A 21,881-nucleotide genomic window follows, 5' to 3' on the forward strand; every position below is an offset into this window, starting at 1 on the left:
GCACCCGGAGTTTCTGCAGCGCCAAAACCACCTCACCCACGACCTGCAGATTCAGGTAAAGGTTCTTCGCAGGTATCCAATAAGAGTGCCTCATCTGTCACTTCGACGGGACGCACGCCCAGGATTCAGTGCCACCGCTGCCATGGATTTGGCCATGTGTAGAAGGTTTGCCTAAGTCAACGGGCATACGTTGCTACGGAAGATGGCTACACCAGCACCTCCGACGTTGAAGATGATGAGGAGGAAGAGAAGAAAGACGAAGAGAAAAAAACCTATCTATAGCTCCATGCATGCTTGAAGAATGTTCAATTGGACAAGCACCTATAATTTGTGAAGATGAGAATAAATGTAATGATAATGGTGCTACAACTAATCAAGGTATGCATATTTATGATGTACCAACTATATCCAGTACTTGTGCTACATTAGAGCAACCCATAGTGGAAACGATTGTTGAAATACCTTTGTCACAAAACAATTTGCTTGATGTTTCTTGTGATAAAGAAGAGTTGTGCGATGCTTCACTTATATCCATGCCACAACTAGTGAATGAACATGTTGGTTCTATAGTAAAGCCACCATGTGTTGAGTTTAAACATGTTATTCATATTGCTAGCGAGAATGAAGAGCTTAAACTGCTATCTTCTTTGAATACTTGGGGTTATATTCAATTTGATGATCTTTGTCCACTCAACTGTTTAGAGAAGAAATTATTTGCTAGATTTGAATTGCCATGTCCTTCTTATGTGATTTTACATATTATTAGCAATTATGATAGTAAAGGAGAATAAAATGTGCATCGAGTATATATTTGTTCGAATTTGACTATACCTCCTTTTCATGATAAAATGTATTTTCTAGAGGACCGCATGCGTATAAGTAATTCTCTTTCTAGTTCCTCTAGTTGTTTAAATGAGTTACAAGTTAATTTGCAAGAAAGGGAGTGTTGGGGTTTTTCGACTACAAAGATTTTAGAATCCAACCATATGGCCATCAAGAAATGTTCCTCACCGGATGTTGTGATAGATAAAGATAAGTTCAATACGCTCCATGACAAGGTGAAACCGAGGACGGTTTCCAATCAAGAAAGGGAGGATGATGAGGACACAACAAGCTCGGATATAACCATGACTAACTTATGTATTAATCAACCAAAGGTGCATATGTTTTATATTAGATTTACTTGTCATATATTTGAACAAATGTTGCTACACAATGAGTTTTGTGTGTTTTCGTTTGCAAAGTTACTTGCTTGGGCAAAAGAAAAGAGACCGAGCGTAAGGAATGCATGGATGATTGAAGAAGTTGATTGGGGACCAAACCAAGACCTTCTCTAAGTTTTCTTTCATCTCACCACGTCACTTTTGGTCCATAGAAGACAAGAGATAAAGTCGTACAGGTTTTGAATTTGGATTCGGGCCTCCTGACAGCATCAACTTCAAACGGACATAGTCGCTTATCTAGAAGGAATTTCAGGGCCCATGAGTACTTGTTGGAAATCTTATGGAATCTACTTTCAGATGGTTTTGGTCTCACGTCAAAATTCCTACCGAGCTGCCGGGAATCTGCAAAAAAAGCCACGTATCTCATCCAGTCCGAATCTGATTTAGGTTTTGGGCCTTGTAATTGTGCCGTGGGCTTAGCCCAAGGGGGTGTGCGCCCTAGAGCAACCCTAGGACGTCCCTAATCATACTTAATCAGTAGCCGTCATCGTTTAGTGTCGGGTTTTGCTTAGATTAAACTGTCAAGAACTTTTTTGATGCTAGATCGGTTTGTGGAACCCCAAATTCGAGTGCTTAATCATTCATATGCAATTGTGTTGCAATTTATCTTGTTCATACTTGTGTTCTTCGATTCGCATGCAGGGATTAACCTTCTCGGCGAGGTCAACCGGGTTTCGGCACGGTTGATAACCAGAGGAGACGTGGTGCTACAATTGCAGGGCTCAGTAGCGTGTTCGTTCAGAACCCGGATCGAGTTGTGCCGCGACTCCGCCCAAATCGATTGTTTATCTATACCTATCGGAAGATCGGGACCACGCATTCCTCTTGTCTCTTGTCTCTTGTCTTCTATGGACCAAAAGTAACGTGGTGAGATGAAAGAAGACTTGGAGAAGATCTTGGTTTGGTCCCCAATCAACTTCTTCAATCATCCATGCATTTCTTACGTTCGGTCTCTTTTCTTTCGCCCAAGCAAGTACCTCTGGAAATGAAAACACACAAAACTCATTGTGTAGCAACATTTGTTTAAATATATAACAAGTAAATCTAATATAGAACATATGCACCTTTTGGTTGATTAATACATAAGGTAGTCATGCTTATATCTGAGCTAGTTGTGTCCTCATCAAGGACAGCCTCAAATTCATCCAGTGCACCTTAATTATACTCGGGTTCGTCAACCTCGAACTCTCCATTGTTGTCATTATGATCAAAGGGTGGGAGATCTCTCTCATCTTCAAGAATCATGTTGTGCAATATGATACAAGCCATCATGATCAATCCAATGCCACCTATTTCCCACAATCGACAAGGCACAACAACCACCCTAAAACACGCCTTCAGGATGTCGAAGGCACACTCAATGTATTTTCTTGTTGACTCTTGGTGAGCTGCAAACAACTGGTCTTTGTGACTTTGCGGTAACTTATTGTTATAATTAGCGTCACCCATTTGGGATAAATTCCATTAGCTAAGTAGTAACCATACTCAAATTGATACCCATTAACTGTGTACCTCACCCTAGGAGCTGTCCCAAATATCATTTTGGTGAAGATGGGTGACTAATTGAGCATGTTTATATCATTGTTAGAACCAGCGACACCAAAGAATGCATGACAAATCCATCTATCATATGATGCTATGCCTTATCTTGCAACGCCATAATCCCCTGATATACATTCCTTTCCAACCATTGGGACAATTCTGCCACCTCCAATGCATTCAGTCAATACTTCCAAGCATTCCAGGAAATCCCTCGACCTCATGCAAGACAATTCTGCCACCTCCAATGCATTCAGTCAATACTTCCAAGCATTCCAGGAAATCCCTCGGCCTCATGCATCTGGAGAAGCTGCCAGGAAATCCCTCGGCCTCATGCATCTGGAGAAGCCGCTCAGTGTTCACCACTGTATGTCTTCACTTCCAAGCATTCCAGGAAATCCCTCAGCCTCATGCATCTGGAGAAGCCACTCAGTGTTCTCCACTGTATGTCTTTTCAAGTATCAGTCACCAAATATTTCAATAACCCCTCATAGAATTTTTTGAGATACACTAGTGAAGTTGAAGCTGCAATTCTTACATACTCATCTTGTTGGTCAGCACAAAAAGCATATGCTAACATACGCATAACTGCAGTACATTTCTATAAGGGTGAATGTCCTGGCCGGCCAAGTACATTAAGACGATGTGTGAAGTATGAAGTGGCTCAACAATACGAAGGAACAATGGCTTTCTCATGCGAAAATGATGACGAAAGTTCTCTTCATTGTACACTGGATTATCCTGTTGGTATTTCTTATGACCACAAATAAATCCGCAAGCACACGAAATACCACTGTTGCACTTCACCTTCGGGTGACCCCAAAAGGATTTCGAACTCAGGGAACATGTATAATCTACCTAAGGCTAAGACAATCCAAGGACAACAACTATTGGTAGGCTAGCTAGGCTAAAGAGGACTTTCTATGTGTTTTAATTATTTAAGCTAAGTAAAGGTAATTTCCTATCTGCTGCTTCGGGCACCGACCCTTGCTAGTCTGCCAGCATGGTTCCGGCTATAGCTCTATGATGCATCCGAACGTGGAGGATTACTAGGATAGGATTCAGGGCTGTCACCAACTGTCGTTTACCTCTGACAAATCCATGGGATACACAATAAACAAAGGTAATCTCTAACCTAGACACCATGCCTAAGTTATTAATTACTAATCTAATACTTGTGCAGAAACTTCCTTCTTTATCCAGAGTCTAGTATTGGAGCACTCAGTACGAATACTAAACAATGAACCCGCAAATATGAAAATCTATCTTAGACTAAATAATTAAATAACATAAGAAAAGATCCCGAGCAGAGTGTACCGACAGCTCCGGTACTCCTCCAGAATTCCTCCTAGAAAGCTACACCCATTGAGGTAGAAGTCGGAGATAGCGCCAAACTTCCGGGCACTCCTCCAGAGCTTCCCTTCACCCTCTACCTATTTTCTAATGTACAAAAGATACAATAGAGCCTCTTATAATTCAGCTCAAAGTTGTGTGTGTTGTGAAGTGAAGTGAGCTTCTCCTTTTATAGCCTCCATATGATGGTTACAACTATGGGAATTGTCCAAAACACCCTCCAACCGTCATTGGGAATAAATCAAGAGCGTAAACGTGGAAGATGGCGATCAACGGCCTCAGAACAGGTTTGGCCGAACCCAAAAACCCACATTCTGGCCACTCCTTTGGCTGGGAGGTTGTTAATGGGCCCCCAACATCATGTACTATGATTTGGCCCAATTATAAGTGGTTTTGATTGACATATGGGCCCTCCAATCCATGTAAATGTGTCCTGATTGTCCGGAGGTGTATTTTGTCGTATGACGGACGTGTTTTCTCCTTAATATACCTGCATTCAAATATTTCACCAACACTAGTGGAAATGATTAGGAATAATCCCTACCACTAAGTTGGATACCATATTTTATTTCATTATATACAAGTATTGATGGTCAGATATTATGATTTAAGAATCGTCAACAGTATGATATTTCCTTCCATTGCCCTCAATGGGATCAGTGGAATTGTTGAGCCAAGCACTAACCAACAATTCAATGTAGTGGGGTAAACATACTAGTTTCACTCACCTTAATATCATCTTCATTTAAATAAAATGGAACAAATGTAATCTCAGCAAGAAACTCAATAGCACATAAATTGCATAAACCCTTTTACAGAAGTTTCGGCACCCTAAATAAGTAACTAAATTTAAAACCAATCAATACTCACAGTTAACAATTCTATAAAAATATCCCAACTCACTAACATCATCATATCAAACTAATCCATCTCAGTACCATCATCATATCTATCATCTACAAACTCCAAAAATCATCATCATTGAAGTAATCAAACTAACTCACTAACAAATAACAAATAAACCAATGATACTCATCCACCACATGTACAACATTCACAAATAATTGACTTAACCAACCAATTATTCACCCATCACAGCAGTAGCATCATCAATACATAAACCAAAATAAATAGGATGAAACAAAAATTCTCACCAGCCTTAGGTCCTCATCATGTGTGTAGTAGAGTTTGACCCTCCCGTCATCACCAGCTTGGGGTGGGGGATCTGGAATTGGCAGCTAGGGATTTGGCACTTGGGGTTGGGAATTTGCTGAAACCCTATGGTGCTGGCAAGATCTTGAGCCCCTTGTGCTGCTGCCCGTGAATCCACTACTAGAGGTGGAGGGGGTTGAGTGCAGAATGCAGGAAACTGTGAATGAGCATAGGGGAACATGAACTGGGGATGGACAAAGGCAGGTTGGCTCGAAGATTTGCCAAGATTGGTGACCAGATCTGGGTCATTGAACATGTTGGGGAAGCCAGTGGGAGGATTCGGATCCATGTCGACCTGCAAACAGATTGTTCTTAGAACCGCAAAGGAAAACCAAATCAACAAACAAAAATGGGGGTGGCGACTAGGGTGTACAGACCTAGGGTTCAGGATAAAAAGAACTAACCTTTTTGGGGGTTTTCTCTGATGGGGCTCGACGAGGCTCGCCGCGACCTACGGGAATGCCTGCGAATGATGGCCGACGATGACCGACGGTGCGTCGCACGGCGAGGTGAACCGAGGCAGAAAGAGAGGGGCAAACCGGCCGAGCGAATGGCGAGAGGGGCAAGAGCGACAAGCTTGTACCCCTGTGGATTGAGAGAGGGGGGACCGCTCCAACAACGCGAGGAATCGACCTACACAACGCGGTGCCCAGACCCAAAGCTTTGCCTCGCATCAACTCCCCGCGCAGAGGTGCGCGCACGTGCAGAAGGTCCACGCCTCCCTACGGGCGCGTGCTCCTCGACGCTTTTTGGCGGATGGTCTAATGTGGAGGGCTGGGGGTGCGGTCCACGTCCCCGTGTCGGCCATGCCCTAACAGGCTCAATGACAAGATGAAACCGATGACGGTTTCTAATCAAGAAAGGGAGGATGATAAGGACAACACTAGCTCGGATATGACCATAGCTACCTTATGTATTCATCAAGCAAAGGTGCCTGCTTTCTATGTGAGATTTACGCGTTACATATTGCACTATGAGTTTTGTGTGTTCTCGTTTGCAAAGGTACTTGCTTGGGTAAAGGGAAAGAGACCGAGCGCAAGGAAGAAATGAACGATCATAGAGGTTGATTGGGAACCAAACCAAGACCTTCCACAAGTCTACTCCAATATTATCAGATCACTTTTGCTCCATAGAAGTCAAGAGATGAAGTTCATGCATATCTTAGATTCGGATTCGGGTCTCCCGGCAGCATCAACTTCAAACGGACATAGCAGCTGATCCAGAAGGATTCTCAAGGTACATGAGTACTTGTTAGAAATTTTATGGAATCTACTTTCACATGGTTTTTGTCTCACGACAAAATTCCTTCTTTGCTGTCGAAAATCTACAAAACAAGCCATGTACATCATCCAATTCGAGTCTGATTTGGGTCTTGTGCCTTATAATTATGTCATGAGCTAAGCCCAAAGAGTTGTGCACCTTAGGGCGACCCTAAGAATATTTATTCAGTAGCCATCATAGTTTAGAATAAGATTTTGCTTAGATTATTTCTATCATTGCAGTTTCGTTGCTAGTTTGATTTGTGTAATGCCAACTTTGAGATCTTAACTATTCATCTTCAGATTGAGTTACAATCTACCTTGTTCTTACTTATGTTCTTCAATTCGCGTGCAAGGATTAGTCTTTTCGGTAAGGTCAATGTTTCAGCACGGTTGATAACCAGAGGAGACATGGTGTTGTGATTGCAGGGCAGGATCGTGTCTGTCAAGTTTCCGCTAAATTAAGAGTTATCAATACCTATCGAAAAATCGGGACCTAGTTCCTCAAATGGGGAGGGAGGAGAAAAGGGTATATGTATCTATGAATTGAGGAGCATCACTGTATAGTACAGGAAAAGCACATACCGGAGTGGCGATTTTTCGGCAACTACACAACAAATTTCCAGTAGTGTATTTCTAAAAAAAGATGAGAGCAGAGTTTAATAAATTGGAATTTTATCAAATTTTTTTCCTGAAAAGGGAACGGGCCAGTCTCGCAAGATGAAACCATTTAGACTTTATTACAGCAAGCAATAAATTAAAACGTAGATACACATGCATGCATTACACATTCATGACCATTATTTTCGTGAACAAGCAAGGTGACATGCATGCATTCACCAAGATAAAAGACTTAAATTACAAGGGTGTTACTGATGTTTGATGATCAACACCAAGCTATAGCAAGCATAGGTGCGCTCTGGCAGCTGTCTACAACTTAACCCTTCTTCATTCTTCCAGTGCATAATAATCCATTAATCCACCCAAAGAGATCAATCTCTAGCTAGACAAGAGCCACACACACACACACACACACTACCAGTTATATACTCTGTTGTTGCACCCATCAAACCATGAGCATACACGTGCATAGCATCAAGAGGAACCAGCCTTTTCAGCAGGATGGCTGCTCCTGATGTTATGCAGCTAATTAACCCAAATGCAAGCATGCATGCATGTGATGTAATATGTAAGATATGATCTCTATATTTCCATTGATTCTTCAGCTAGCTTAATTAGCCAGCCGAGCCAGCCATTTCATTGGCCATGGCGCCCACAGAGATCACCGGACCATGCATCGATCTAGCGGCCGAACCCTATGCCGAAAGCCGGCGGCGCCGCCCAGTAGTCCGCCGGGCCGGCGTCGACGCCGACGTCCACCGTGCAGCTCACCGGAACCAGGCACAGGCCCCTGCTCCTCAGATCCATCGTCTTCGCTTCCTCACAGCTTTCATCCTGATTAATTAATTAATTAATCGAGTTAATTATTGTCACACAAAATTATCGTAGGCACCATTTAGTATTTTACAATTATTTTGCTAAATTATGTATACTTGTAATTTACATGAAATTTAAATCGATGAGAGTACATGTATCGTTCTAAGGGATGAGGACTCACTTGATCAGGCTGTCCTCTCTTTTTCACGGCATTGTCATGTAGGAGCTGCTCGTACAATGGAACCACACATAAAGAGGGTGTTGTATTAGTTATTAAGTGATTAATCAAAGCTAAGTTTGCAGTGATAGTTATTAAAGGTGTAAAGCTAGAGACAAAGTACTGGCCCCATGATTAACTTTCCAGGATGCTTTTATGGACCAATTAAAGCAAAGCTTTAGACAAACTAAAAGCCCCTTTGGGAACAAAAGGATCATCTTTTGTGCTTTACTTAACTGATCAGCTGGGTATAGATCCCATAAAGGAAAAATGACTAATTGATCGAATAATTCATTAGTTACTTAATACCTGGCCAGGGTCTTCTGGAAATATGCTGTTCCTTTCTCCTTGCACCTATAAAATTAAACAGCAATTAAAGGGAATCAAACAGCTAGCTTTTTTATCGACCAGCATATATATACTCATTTGGTTCGTCAGGCATAAAGTTTCTGTCAATACTTTTATCGAAAGATCTCACAGAGATACGATGCTCTGAATAAAATCATAAGCACAAGCTTTTTATTCTTGATTATTGTGTGCAAAGTTTGTTCTGCCATTACGTAACCTAATCTAAACTAATCTAGCTAACCCATGCATATGGTAGTTTTGTTGTTCTTTTTGCAGTGTGCAGAGATCAGTGCATGTGTCAATCCATGGATCGGAAGAATAGTCTATTGAGACCAGTACAATAAAATTGCAATGATTAGATTAATTAATTATAGCAAGTGTACTCCCTGTTCTGCAGTGTGCAGACTCAATGCATGTGTCAATGTGGATCAGAATAATATTATATTGAGCAGTACATGAAGAAGTAACGTAACCCTACAATTAACAAAATGTACTGACGCAACACCTGTGCAGGCAACATAGTTTGGAATAAAGCCATAATTTTAGATAAAATATTTCAAGTGTATGTGCTACATGAAAATAGTTGTGAGGTTGAAGTTGTGGGCACATTTTATAAACTTATACTAGCTAAAATTTGTGAGGTTGAAGTTTGGTCTAAAATTTGTGTATGACCGTCTAATGTAGCCTTTTCCTAAAAGAGAATTCTTGTTGGAAAAAAAAAAGGTTTTATGCGTGGTGTGTGGTTATTTAATTACAAAACAACCTACTATATGTACGAATATGTTTTTTCTATCAGTATATATTTTTCCCAACAACTTAGCCTAGCTGCCAAAAACATACAACAAATATGTGCGCACCACTGTACTATAGTTGACATATGAACAGATAGATGCATGCTAGATAGTAATTGACAACGTACTTGGAACACAATCACTTGACATTACCCTTTGTCTTTATTGTGGACAAGCTCTGTGAGGGGATTTCAATATTATTTGTGTGTACTACGGGTCATGCTTCCTAAATAAAGTTAACTAGAATAAATTGCAGTAGTACTGATAGAATTATATTTTGTGCACATAAAAAAGGTAGAGATACTTTATTAATCGTGAGGTGGTTGCAGGAAACCAACAATTTTTCATCGGTTTCAACCGACCAAATCATTGTTGTGTTTCTGTCATGACAAAGCCTTATGTCACCTACTGTTGTACATAGCTAGAGGACTAAATGTTTTTGTTAATCCTCTACAAAGTGGCTAGTGTTAATAACCAATATATATAGAGAGTGTGTTTTTTTTTCGAATATAAAGTGAATTGTCTGCTTTTTCTAATCAGTTGTGGCTTTTAGTTTGAATTGATTGGTGCACAACTTAATATGCAATCAGATCCAAAGATCTCGAGATCAAATCTTGGTTAGCGCTCTATTTCATGCTAAAGGGCTTGAGGAGGCCTCGCGTAAGGGTGCATGCAACTCAATATTCTACTATAGTAGTCTCCAATGACATTTTATGTGTTTTACCCCCCCCCCCCCCCATCATTATGCATTCCCTACTCCCCATGCATTGTATGTGTGCCGGCTTAATTTGAATGTGTCTATTTTTCACACGATAATTATTTAAAAACCATTGAAATGATATGATTTAAAAACAACAAGAAACAAACGATAGATTGCACCATATGGTAAAATAATGTGTTTGGGCTTAATTTGAAGCGTGATCGATCTGAGTTCGATCGACGACCCCCCAACGTACCAACAACCATATATATCGATATATATATGAGCCAGAAAATAATGCTACAACAACTAAGTAAGGACGAAAACGGTTTTCCTATATATATGGACCGTGGTTACGTTTGGACCACGCCAACAAAGTAACAACAACGACCAACGACCATTCATTCCGATGATCTACTTACTCCTATCTATCAGCCGCCACCCAATAATGAAGCTGCCTGCATCTGCATCTGCATGCCTTGCCCACGGTAAAAAAGACCAGGCTGCTGCTATTGCAGATTTGCAGCAGCAGCAGCAGATGCAACGACGACCCAATGCAAATTAAGCCTGGATATTTTCTGCCAATACTTACGCTCCCTTTCACCCTTGTTGACCCAGCTAGCTGCCAATTCAAAGCCATTCCAAACGCAAAAGGATACAGATGCGATGCGATGTGATGCGATGCGAACCGCGGATGGAAGGCGTGCAGATGGATATGGCACGCACGGTGATGATGAGAGAAAAAAAAAACCCCTGCTGCTGCAGCCAACGTCGGGAATTGTGCACATCGATCTCTCGCGCGTGGGGGGGCGTTTGCAGTGCAGGCATGCATGCACAGTGGATATAAGCTACAGTAGATATTGTATAGCTATATACTCACCCTGCTGGCTTCTGGCTGATGCTGGAGCTTGCTGTTGGAGCCACCTCCACCACCACCTCCACCATTGCTGCTGCTGCCGCCATTGCCAAGGTACGGCGAGCTCAGAGCCTGGAGATCCATGACCATGAGATGGGTCGTCGGAGATTATATATATTAACTAGAGTGAGAAATTTCGTTAATTAGGTTTAATGTAAGTGTGTAGTTATATGGTAGTAGTATTAGGTGGTACTCCCCTCCTCCGTTCTAAAAAAAACTTGACCTCGTATTACGATGTGACGCATTCTACTAATACAACGAATCTAGACATAAAGATTTTAGTACTAGGTTGATTTTTTTTTAAGACGGAGGGAGTATCGTACTGAAGCTAATTAAGAGGGGCAAAAAAAAGAAAAAAAAGAAAAGAAAAGGTGTGTGATGGCTTGTGGCAGCACAGGGGAGGACAACGTGTGGCTGCTTTTGCGAAAAGGCAAAGCAAGCGAGAGCAAGCACTGTTTACATGAGATGAGCAGCAGGCAGGCTAAAAAGATTGCATCCTGGCTCTCTCTCTCTCTCTCTCTCTCTCTCTCTCTCTCTCTCTCTCTCTCTGACCATCTGCATGCATGCATATGCTGCTGCATCGATCAGATCGACAAGCCAGTATAAACATAAACACACATGCACGGATCGACCGGGATTATATAGGTCTAGCTATGGCAACGCAGGCACATATACTACATATGCAGCTTTAGTATCTGTAATATGCAAGAGAGAGCATGCATTGGTGCATAGTAGAGCCCTGCCTCTTTTTGTTTCAACCTGTCTAGCTCCTTCTTTGGCACATCAAATCACTGTATAATATTATTTACTCTATCAATCTACTATGCATCATTTCATGGAGCTAAGCTAAGCTAAGCTAATCTCTGCATGCTTGTAACCCTAGCTATGAAATGTTTCAATTAAGATGTTATTATGTCAAAGTATGTATACTTGCAATTAATGGAGCTGTCTCCAGAAAGTATGTATATATGTTGTGTCAAAAGTGAACAACGACCTGCCGCATGTACGAATGACAATAACCAAGAAACAAACACTTTATGATTCATGGATTCTGCTTCCTCCGTTTCACAATGTAAGTTATTCTAGCATTTTCTACATTCATAATAATGTTAATGAATCTAAATAGATATATATGTCTAGATTCATTAACATCAGTATAAATGTGGGAAATGGTAGAATGACTTACATTGTGAAAGAGAGGGAGTAGCATTATTTGATAGAGCTAGCTGCTCTGCAGGTATGGGCACGCATGCATGGAGGAGAGAGAGAGATGATGGAGAGAAATGAGAGGGAGAGAAAGAGCTGGACCTCAATTTGACCGTGTAGGAATCTGATGTACCCAATGGCTTCAAGGAGTACAGACGCAGTGTCAGTCTGGCATAAAAGAGAGGTTAGCCCATGTCAGGATCTCTTTTTTGTATTTTTCTCTGGAATATTGGATCTTCTTTTACTACTACATGACTGGTCATCACCCATCAGGGGTTAAAAACAAAGATACAAAAGTACTACTATCACCACAAGATACTCCTATTCTATAGAGAGTTTCATTCATTCCCCTATATATATTGATATATATAACTTCCTTCTTCGGTAAAGTAGCTAAAGATAACTAATTAGGAGTATATATGATCATCAACGCATCAGATAATTCTCAGTAGAGTTTTCCCTCAAATTTCATTAACTTCTATTTTGTCTTTTCCTTTTGTTTCACTGAAATATATATTTGTAATTTTATGAACAAAATAAATGAGACTTAATTATATATGTAGGAACAGATCTTACTACTTAGAAATAAGAATAATTTACATTAATCTAAATTTATATATACATTGATGTATTGGACTATAGTAATAATTAAGCCGGTGTGCCATACTCATGGGCACATACGTACTCTTTCCGTTTTCATATCCATTAGGTACAAGGTCTAATCATTCTCCGGAAAATTACAGCTCATCTCAGAAGAGGCTAAATGAGGAACTACTTGACATTGTATATATGTGGTCATAGCACCTTATAATATTGTCTTATCCATTGTCTTTCCAACTGGTTTTTCTTGTATATATTCCTTACAGAAATAACCATCTGTTCGTTGAACACTTAGCATTTGTATAATTAAGAAACTTTACCAGATCAACGAACTCAGTTGTTATATTCTACTAGCCTAGTGACAATTATTCTCTTCCCATTGTTGAAATCTAAAAGCTAAAGACTAATAACATGCATGTAGTGATATATATGTACCTTCCCAAATGGGGAGACAAGCTGGTGAAGGGCAGTTATTCTATCACCTAGCTTCTCCTTCCTCACCTGAAGAAAAAGCACAAGCAAAACATACTAATTAAGAACGCCATCATTTCCATCTCCAACCCCATCTCACCTTATCTCTTAACCTACAATGATTCCATGCCTGTCCGTTTCAGCAAGCAAACTATTGCTTCAGTGCTAGCTTAGATTGCTCTGATTGATTGGGCCATGCTCATTGAGAGATCTAGAGAGAGAGAGAGAGAGAGAGAGAGAGAGAGAGAGAGAGAGAGAGAGAGTACCTTAACTGTAGCTTGAGCCGGAGAGGGTTCTTGGGTCCTGGCCTTCTTGAAAGCTGCTCCAGATGCTGTGCTGATGCACTAGGAGAAACACAAAAGGATGGAGAGCAAAGTTACAAAACTTTCATACATAACTAATTAATTATCAACATGGCTCCCTATCTTAACTGCTTCCAGGAGGAGTGAAACTTTCATGCATGGTTATCTACCCACACAAAGCTATTAGTATTGAATCTCTCTTTCTAACCATCCAAAAGGTGATGATGAGCTTCCTCAAAGAAAGACTTTTTCACCCACCCTCACTCCTCAGTAAATGATAAGCACCTAAAATAATCTACACACAAACAAAAATTACCAGACTGATTATCTTGAATGATGATTGTCCCTACCTCACGTGGTGAAGTGTTGTTTGAGAACTCCAGCACGCCGTTGCTTCCAAGGGAGGTGGTAGAGGTGATGCAAGAAGACCTAGGGGAGGAAGCTTGCTGCTGCAAGGCGTTGTGGTGGGGGTGATGGCCATGGATGCCACCCCATGGAGAAGACGACGGCCTTGCAGCCACTGCCAATTGGGAAGCATCATCACTCGTGCTGCTCCCATGGCTAGTCGTGGTGGTGCTGTAGATGTTGTTGTAGCTGTTGCTCCCATGATCAGCTTCTGCAGCAGCTGCAGCTGGTGTAGTTGGGAACAGCACCTGGCCTTCCCAGTTCTTGTTGTACCCCTCTTCACCACTAGCCAATCCACCACTGGATGATCACAATATATATGACCATGTAAAGAGGGAGAGATGAGGTTTTTAGCACAATATTATTTCATGTAGCTGTTCAGAAGAATTCTAGAAACAGACCATTTCCAAGAATAATATCAAGTTAATCAATTACAAACATATAAATAAAAAAAGAGAGAATGTGTGTGTGTGAATTACAGTAAGATATGGTTCCATGAGTCCTGGAGATGTTGGCCGTGGCGGCTGCCGGTGTCGTGCCAAGGCGCGGCGGCGGTGCTTGTCGTCGCAGTAGAAGGAAGAGGATAGTGATTCGAGAGCAGCAGGGAGGAGAAGGAATGGAGGGGAGAGGAGGAGGAGGAGGGAGTAGTGGAGGTGGTGGTGGAGGATGGCAAGAAAAGAGAAGCCGGATTGTGAAGCTGCTCAACAAAGGGGGGCCTCAAATTATTCACACTCCACCATCCATGGCCTTCCCCCATCTCCCCCACTAGAGCTGATGATTTGTGGAGGACTCCCCTATCCATATTCCCTCTCCCTTGATATGCTGATATGATCTTCCACCCAAGCAAGCTAGCTATACTAGCAACCAAGCAACAAGGTAGCACTCACTTGATCTCTCTTTCTCTCACTCACTCTCTCTCTCTAGCTTTTGCTCACTCTCTCCACAGGCTCTCTCTCTCAGCTAGCTAGTGATCTCCTTTTACACCTTGAGGTCAACCTTTAGAGAGAGAGAGAGAGAGGGGGGGGAGGGAGAAAGCATATGAGCCTTTGGAGGGAAGGGAATCTCTCATGGGCATAAGAACTTATTAGTGGAGGAGTGGAAGAAGCTTGAAAGAAGTCATGTGTTTTATTTTGCCTCCCTCCCTCTCCATCTCCACCTTTACTAGTTATCTTTTCCTTGGCTGCCCTTTTTTTTTCTGCTGCTCTCCCTGGCATCCCTTTTGTTTTTTTGGGCCTACTTTTGCTTTTGTGAAGAAATGGGTCAGTGAAAGGTGTGGAATTGCATCCAGGCTTTAAAGAATAGCCTTAACTAAAGGAAGATATGGAGGGTTTAAGCTTTTGGTTTTTGATTGGAGAGAGTACTATAACAAAGGCTGCACTAATAAGCAATATATATACATGGATGGGCCAACAAGGTCTGATTGATAGAGGAATTCTTGCTCATAAGTTAGGGCCTGTTTAGATCCATTTGGAATGGTAAATGGCAAATGGCAAAAGTTTTGGCATTGCAAAAGTACTAGTTGGTATTTAGATGCATGTTAAAATTTTGCCATTCTAGCACTAAAGTGAGAGGGAGTGGTCCCAAAACACTTTTTGACACAATTTGCTACTATGGACTAGCAAATGCCAAATGCCAAATTGCCAGCTTTTGCTACTAGTGTTTAGATCCAAAATGGCAAAAAGTGCTACAAAATAGCAAAACTTTTACCATTTTGGAGGATCTAAACAGGGCCTTACTGTATGAGTACTGCATCTAACATAAAGTTTGTGATTTCCTAAAACTAGACACAGGCCTTGGTTGGTCAGTTTTTTTACACCATTTTTTGGAGCGGGTTTTTTATATGTGGGATTAGGATGGAAAGAGGAGAACGAATGTGTTTTTAAGATAGTAGAGAAAAACATAAAATTTGATATCAATTTCTTTTGACACACAAAGTTCGGTCCTCATCTTGTTCTTATGATATATCTTCTTGTGAAATTATGTTAGTGTATCTAAAAAGCCTCATGTTTAGTCCACGGACCAACGATTCAAAAAAAAAAAGACTAGCTAGGGAGGGACATTCTTACCTTTTAAGTTGTGCTCTAAAAAATTAGCTATTGATGTGGACTATACCTAACACACCTTAATATATGCCTCAGATTTTTCTGCTCATAAAAATAAATATATTACTCAAGCTTTACAACACATCTAATAATGAAGCTTTAAGAATTCCAGCATTTTTGTATGGTTTTTAAAATTAATCTGGGCAGTATATATGTCCATGCATGGGAACAAAATTGACCTAAATCCTAGCTAGAATCACACTCGATATACGTACTACTACTATATTCTATATGTATTACTCTGAATCGGCAGTTCGATCGGCACCCGTTTAACCCATGTCTAAATTGTAGTACTCTGAAGTTCACCTCGTGATTAAATTACTCCGAAGTTTCTTCGAGGCTAAGTTTAACCTGGCTGACATGTCCATTCCTAGCTAACTAGCTAGCTCTACAGAGTTCAGACGGCCTGAACTTATCATCTTTTCTCGTCTTTCATGCACAACTGTTCTTTATATGGCTTTGTGCTTTCTTCCTAGCATTCCTCTCTTTTCTGCAGCTTAGGGATGCATAAACTAAAGGCCTCAAACACCGAGCCAATTTCTTGCGGATTTTAGGGATGGAATTAACACATATCTTTGTTGTTGATGATGATGATGAATGAGATCGAGACAGTACCAAATCTTTGTCTAGCCTGCCTTGTCCTTCATATTACAAACTCTTCTGGATAGGTGTAGCATAGTAGTATAGTACTACCAGTACTGTCCTTGCCCTAGCATGGAAAGAATCATATGTGTAAAGTGCTACTAGTGTGCATGAGTCATCAATCAAATTAAAGATGGCATATGTATAGGTGTGTGTCTCACATCAGATAAATGTAGGAGATTATTAAAAGTCTATGTAAAGGTTATTAAGGAAAAAAAACAGCTACGGACAATGCATACATATTTATAGGCTTATAGCTACTAGCTCCTCATGTTTGTGAGTTAATTTGTCAAACCTCTCAATATATACTTCCTAACTTTCGTTTTCTATGATTATATTGTGTTCATGAACACATCGCAATGCAGTTATTTTGTCCTGTTAGTCTGTCAGACATACAGGAGGATGCATTTATAGTTTTGTCTCTGATGGGGTTTTCGGAGATCACCAAATTATTTTCTGTCCTATGTGATGTTGCGTTAGGGCCGGAGAGTGACCGCACAAAGATATAGTACCCACCTAAAGTACAAAAATAATTGTTCAAGGAGAAATTAGCTGTAGTCCATGTGATTCATGTGGGCTATTCACCAAACAAATAATTATCTAATTTGAATATTACAGTATGTAGACTGTATATAATAATCCGGCTGTTAACTAATTAATTATATAGTACTTAGTTAAGCATGCCCAGGTTCTAAGGCCCCTGCTTAATTTTGGGATAGCTATCTCAAAATTAGAGAAAAAATGTTAGTTATTCCATAAGTTTTTTTAGGAAAAATACTGCAAAATGTGAACTTAGAAACTTTCAATATACTTACGTCGTCCCAAAATATAAACATTTTCAAGCTAGGTTGGTACGGGTATTAAGAAAATATGTAAGAATGATTAGAGAAAGTGTGTGATTGGTTAAAAAGAAAGTAGGTGAAGGAGAATGATTGTGATTAGTTGAGAGGAGGAGGTAGGTAGAGAAATAATTTTATTTTGGGACAAGATATTGTATTAGAAATAGCTACATTTTAAGATGGAGATAATATTTTCCATGTTACCATACGGATATATGCAGCCTTTTAAATTGAGAACTTACTCCCTCAAATAACCTAGTCTAAAATTCGTTCCTATAAAGATTTGAATTAAGAACCTTGGGATGCTACTCAGGTCACTGCAACCCCTAGATCATATGCTGGCCCTTCTGCAGTTGACATGCTACATGGCTTCCGTTATGGACAAAACTAAACTAGACATAATTTGTAAAAGGTGTAGGAGTACATGGATAGCTAGCTTATGAATAGTGAATGCCTAATTTATTATCGAATTAAGCTAGAGATTGTACCCTACTACTTGCGTTGTTGTAGCTTAACAGCTAGTAATGCATAGCTAGCTGCAAGCCTTATCATTTTGTTCCCAAGAATCTACTAATCACTGGTCGTCGGCGCTTATGATGACGAACACTCTAACAAAGTCAAATTTTAGCTCCAAACCTTGGTGCTTATTATTAGCGGGAATGGCTGTAACCACGTCATGCAATCGTCAAGCTTAAGTCATCAGAGATTAATGGGATCTTCTGCGCCTTGAGCTGCATGCACAGTGGCAAATTGGCTCATCAGATCACAGTGATCAATCGAATTGGTGTCTATATAGCTAGCTGAAGTGCTGAACGTACAATATATGTGTGCACACTGTCTGCATATATTGGTCCACGTACGCATCCAAATATGCAGCAACACGCAGAACATTGCACTGCAGGTAGATAGCTAGGGACCATATGCATGCATGAAGCCGTTGTGGAAGAGGAGAAGGGGACATGTACATCTGACAATATTATGTTCCCCAAAGTCCTATGGTAATCTATAGAATGATACTGGTTTTCACACCGGTCAGTTTATCTCTATTATCAAAACGTCAACAAACGTGTGTATGTATCCATATATTTTCTGCATTTAACTGGGAAGAACATTAAGAAAGTGTATTCAGTTCTATCAAGATTCATATACAGATTTACCTAAAAAAATTCATATCTAGCTTCATCTCACTACTAGGAAAAATGGTTTTTAGCAACGTTGGCCTTTTATTTTTCCAGGCGGGTATGACCCTCAGAGCTAAATGGCCGCCTAGAAAAATGTAAATCGGGGTGGAGCTCACCATCCACCTGCGAAAATCATTTTTTCCAGGCGGACCTCTGCAAAAATACCTTTATTTTCGCAGGCGGACCTCTTAAGTGGTCCGCCTGGAAAAATATGATTTTTGCAGGCGGAACCTTATGTGGTCCGCCTATAAAAATCATGCCTCCAAAAAAAAATCAGTCATCGTTATCCTCTCCTCCACCATCCTTATCTTCTCCTCTCCACCACTAATTTCCCTCCCCTCCTCTCTCTCTCTCCTTCTCCCTCACACACTTAGCAAAAAAAATATCCCCCATTGGCTCACCTCCTCCCCACCTCCGCCGCCGGCTGCCCTCCTCCCCGCCTACGCCGCCGGCTGCCCTCCTCGACGACGACGACCGCGACGCCGCCTCCGCTCGCCGTCGGCTCCCCTCGGCCGCGAGACGATAACCTTCGCGGCACCGTGAAGCGGCGGATCCACCGGCTCCCCTCCTCTCCGCCTCCGTCATCGGCTGCCCTCCTCCCCGCCTCTGCCGCCAGCTCCCTCCTCGATGAACGACGACGACCGCGACGCCGCCTCTACGAGCCGTCGGCTCCCCTCGGCCGTGACGACAACAACCTTCGCGGCGCCGTGAAGCGGCGGATCTACCGGCTCAACTCCTCCCCGCCTCCGCCGCTGGTAGCCCTCCTCGATTACGATGATGACCACGACGCCGCCTCCGCGAGCCGTCGGCTCCCCTCGGCCGCGACGACGACGACCTTCGCGGCACCGTGAAGCGGCGGATCCACCGGCTCCCCTCCTCCCTGGCTCCGCCGCCGGTTCCCCTCCTCGCCGTCGGCTCCGCCTCCATCGCCGGCTTCCTCCTCCTCGACGACGACGACGGCGGCGCCAACGACGTTGAGATGACGACGACGACGACGACGACGATGATGCGACGACGGCGGCAACCCCTGTGGGGACGGCAGCGGACGGAGGAGGAGAGCAATCGTCGGCCGGAGGGAGAGGCCGGCGGAGGCGGTGGGGCGTCTTTTTTTTATTCGCTGAAATTTGCTTTGCAGGCAGGTGAATCTGCCGCCTGCGAAGATGCCGTCCGCCTGCAAAAATTGATTTTCGTAGGTGCCTGCGAAAATTATCTATTTTCACAGTCGTTTGCTTATAGGCGGAACGCCGGTCCACCTAAAAAGATGGATTTGGCCCGCCTTTTTTATAGTAGTGTCTTCATGAATATTAAGCATGGGCACTACTAATTAGTATTTGGTTTCAATCTAAACTAGCACATTTGCTATTCAAATTACCTAAATTATGGTAGGGTATGTTTTGTACTCCAACTCAAAACGGGCCTACATATTTACTACTATATATGTCAGTACTTAGGCCTTGTTTAGTTGGGGAAAAAAATTAGGTTTGGTAGTCAAATCGGATATACGGACACCTATTTGAAGTATTAAACGTAATCTAATAACAAAACAAATTATAGATTCCGCCAGGAAACTGCGAGACGAATTTATTAAGTCTAATTAATCTGTCATTAGCAAATGTTTACTGTAGCACCACATTGTCAAATCATGGCACAATTAGGCTTAAAAGATTCGTCTTGCAATTTAGACGCAAACTGTGTAATTAATTTTTTTTTTCACATTTAATACTCCATACATGTATCTAAACATTCCATGTGATGGGTGAAAAGTTTTTCTTTTGGAAGTAAACAAGGCCTTACTGTCATAGTAAGCTGAATTGGAGTACGGGCACAATCAATTGGAGTTAATCATTAGTAAGTTGACCAGACCAAACCAGACCAGATAATAATATTAATAGCAAGCTGCTACTGCCTGTATTTGCGCACACTGGCAGATCGACAGTGGTACTCCTTGCAACTAGGAGCGTTGCTTGCAAGACAGAAATAGGGAAAATGAAGGCAAAAGTCTGGTTCTTCTCTCTGAGATTCAGACTAGTCCTCCTCAGCTGGCCTGTCCCCCGTGCATGCATATGTTCGTCCCAGGTCATGAGCCGATGAGCGAGATCGATTCATCGATCGGAAGTTAATTGGATGACAACAACCGAAGAAACTAACGTACACTATGATCGATCGAATGATATTCACATATATATACTACCTCTAGTCGCTGTTTTGAACAAGCAAATGGAATATATAGTTTGCCTTTTTGCCTTAGAGTTGTTTGTCCTGATGATAAATGTTAAGACAAAACGGAGTATATATCAGATATACTGTATCTTATTCACCGGGTTATTTGCTATACACTTCGAGAAATAGTTTTTTTTTAAAAAAAATCTTCTACTGCATTGGTATGACAACACATGTTTTGTTAAGTTTATTTATCAAAATATTTAATTTATTGCTATAATTAAAGATAATCCATGGTAAAAACTGAATAATTAAACAAACATGCCTTAATAATTTTTCACTGCTCCTACCACTGGTAGAGAAACCATCTTTGCTCGGTCGCCTAAAATCCACAATAGTCCCGGTTCGAATAGGAACCGGGACTAAAGATTATTTTTAGTCCCGGTTAAAAAAATTTTTGATCTTTAGCCCCGGACTAAAGATCATTTTTAGTCCCGGTTCAAAAAGTTATCGGACCGAGTTAGACCTCAATTCTTTTTTAGTCCCGGTTGGTATAAACAACCGAGACTAAAGATGGATCTTTAGTCCCGGTTGTTTATACCAACCGGGACAAAAAAAAATCAACCGAGCTAGCGCCACTGCCCCGCCCGGCCGCCTCGGTCTCTCCCCCTTTCTTTCCCCTCCCCTCTCATTAATCCCTTCTCCATCCTTATCCATCCCTTCTCCATCCTTATCCTCTTCCATCCCTTCTCTCCCATTCCTCTCCCTTCTCTTCTCATCCTGCTCCTCCTCCTCCTCCTACCACGTGAGGCCGGGCGGCGCACGGTGGTAGGGAGGGCGCGGAGCGGTGGGCGGCCGGGCAGGCGGCGGCTCGGGAGGCAGGCGGCCGGGCAGGCAGCAGGCTGAGGCGGGCGGCCGAGCAAGCGGCCAGCGAGGCGGCGGCGCTCCCTAGGCGGGCGGCGGAGCCCGAGGCGGCAG

General features: G+C 41.9%; 1 protein-coding gene across 2 annotated transcripts; it reads right to left on the bottom strand.

The window, feature by feature from the left end:
• Window positions 1-7,304: 7,304 nt before the first annotated feature.
• Window positions 7,305-15,100, bottom strand: LOC4329008 (transcription factor bHLH133). 2 transcript variants are annotated; one of them, XM_015767529.3, is made up of 9 exons: window positions 14,459-15,100; window positions 13,925-14,279; window positions 13,539-13,616; window positions 13,237-13,302; window positions 12,304-12,369; window positions 10,960-11,067; window positions 8,550-8,594; window positions 8,205-8,249; window positions 7,305-8,041 (listed from the first exon to the last, which is right to left on the bottom strand). In XM_015767529.3, exons 1-9 carry the CDS (start codon window positions 14,779-14,781, stop codon window positions 7,889-7,891), a joined length of 1,239 nt encoding a protein of 412 aa, XP_015623015.1. In that variant the 5' UTR covers window positions 14,782-15,100; the 3' UTR covers window positions 7,305-7,888. The 2 variants fall into 2 exon arrangements, with proteins under 2 accessions (XP_015623015.1, XP_015623016.1); XM_015767530.3 differs by lacking the exon at window positions 10,960-11,067 and having other exon boundaries at window positions 14,459-15,071.
• Window positions 15,101-21,881: the final 6,781 nt, after the last annotated feature.

This window comes from Oryza sativa, chromosome 2 (genome assembly GCF_034140825.1).
Source record: "Oryza sativa Japonica Group chromosome 2, ASM3414082v1".
Lineage (NCBI taxonomy): Eukaryota > Viridiplantae > Streptophyta > Magnoliopsida > Poales > Poaceae > Oryza > Oryza sativa.

Excerpts from the sequence above, each read along its gene's own strand:
- LOC4329008 (XM_015767529.3), bottom strand. The coding sequence starts at position 14,781 with ATGGATAGGGGAGTCCTCCACAAATCATCAGCTCTAGTGGGGGAGATG. Across the intron at positions 8,595-10,959 it reads ATCAGCCAGAAGCCAGCAGG|GTGCAAGGAGAAAGGAACAG; the intron begins GTGAGTATATAG and ends TTAATTTTATAG. Across the intron at positions 8,250-8,549 it reads TTCCAGAAGACCCTGGCCAG|CTCCTACATGACAATGCCGT; the intron begins GTATTAAGTAAC and ends TTGTACGAGCAG.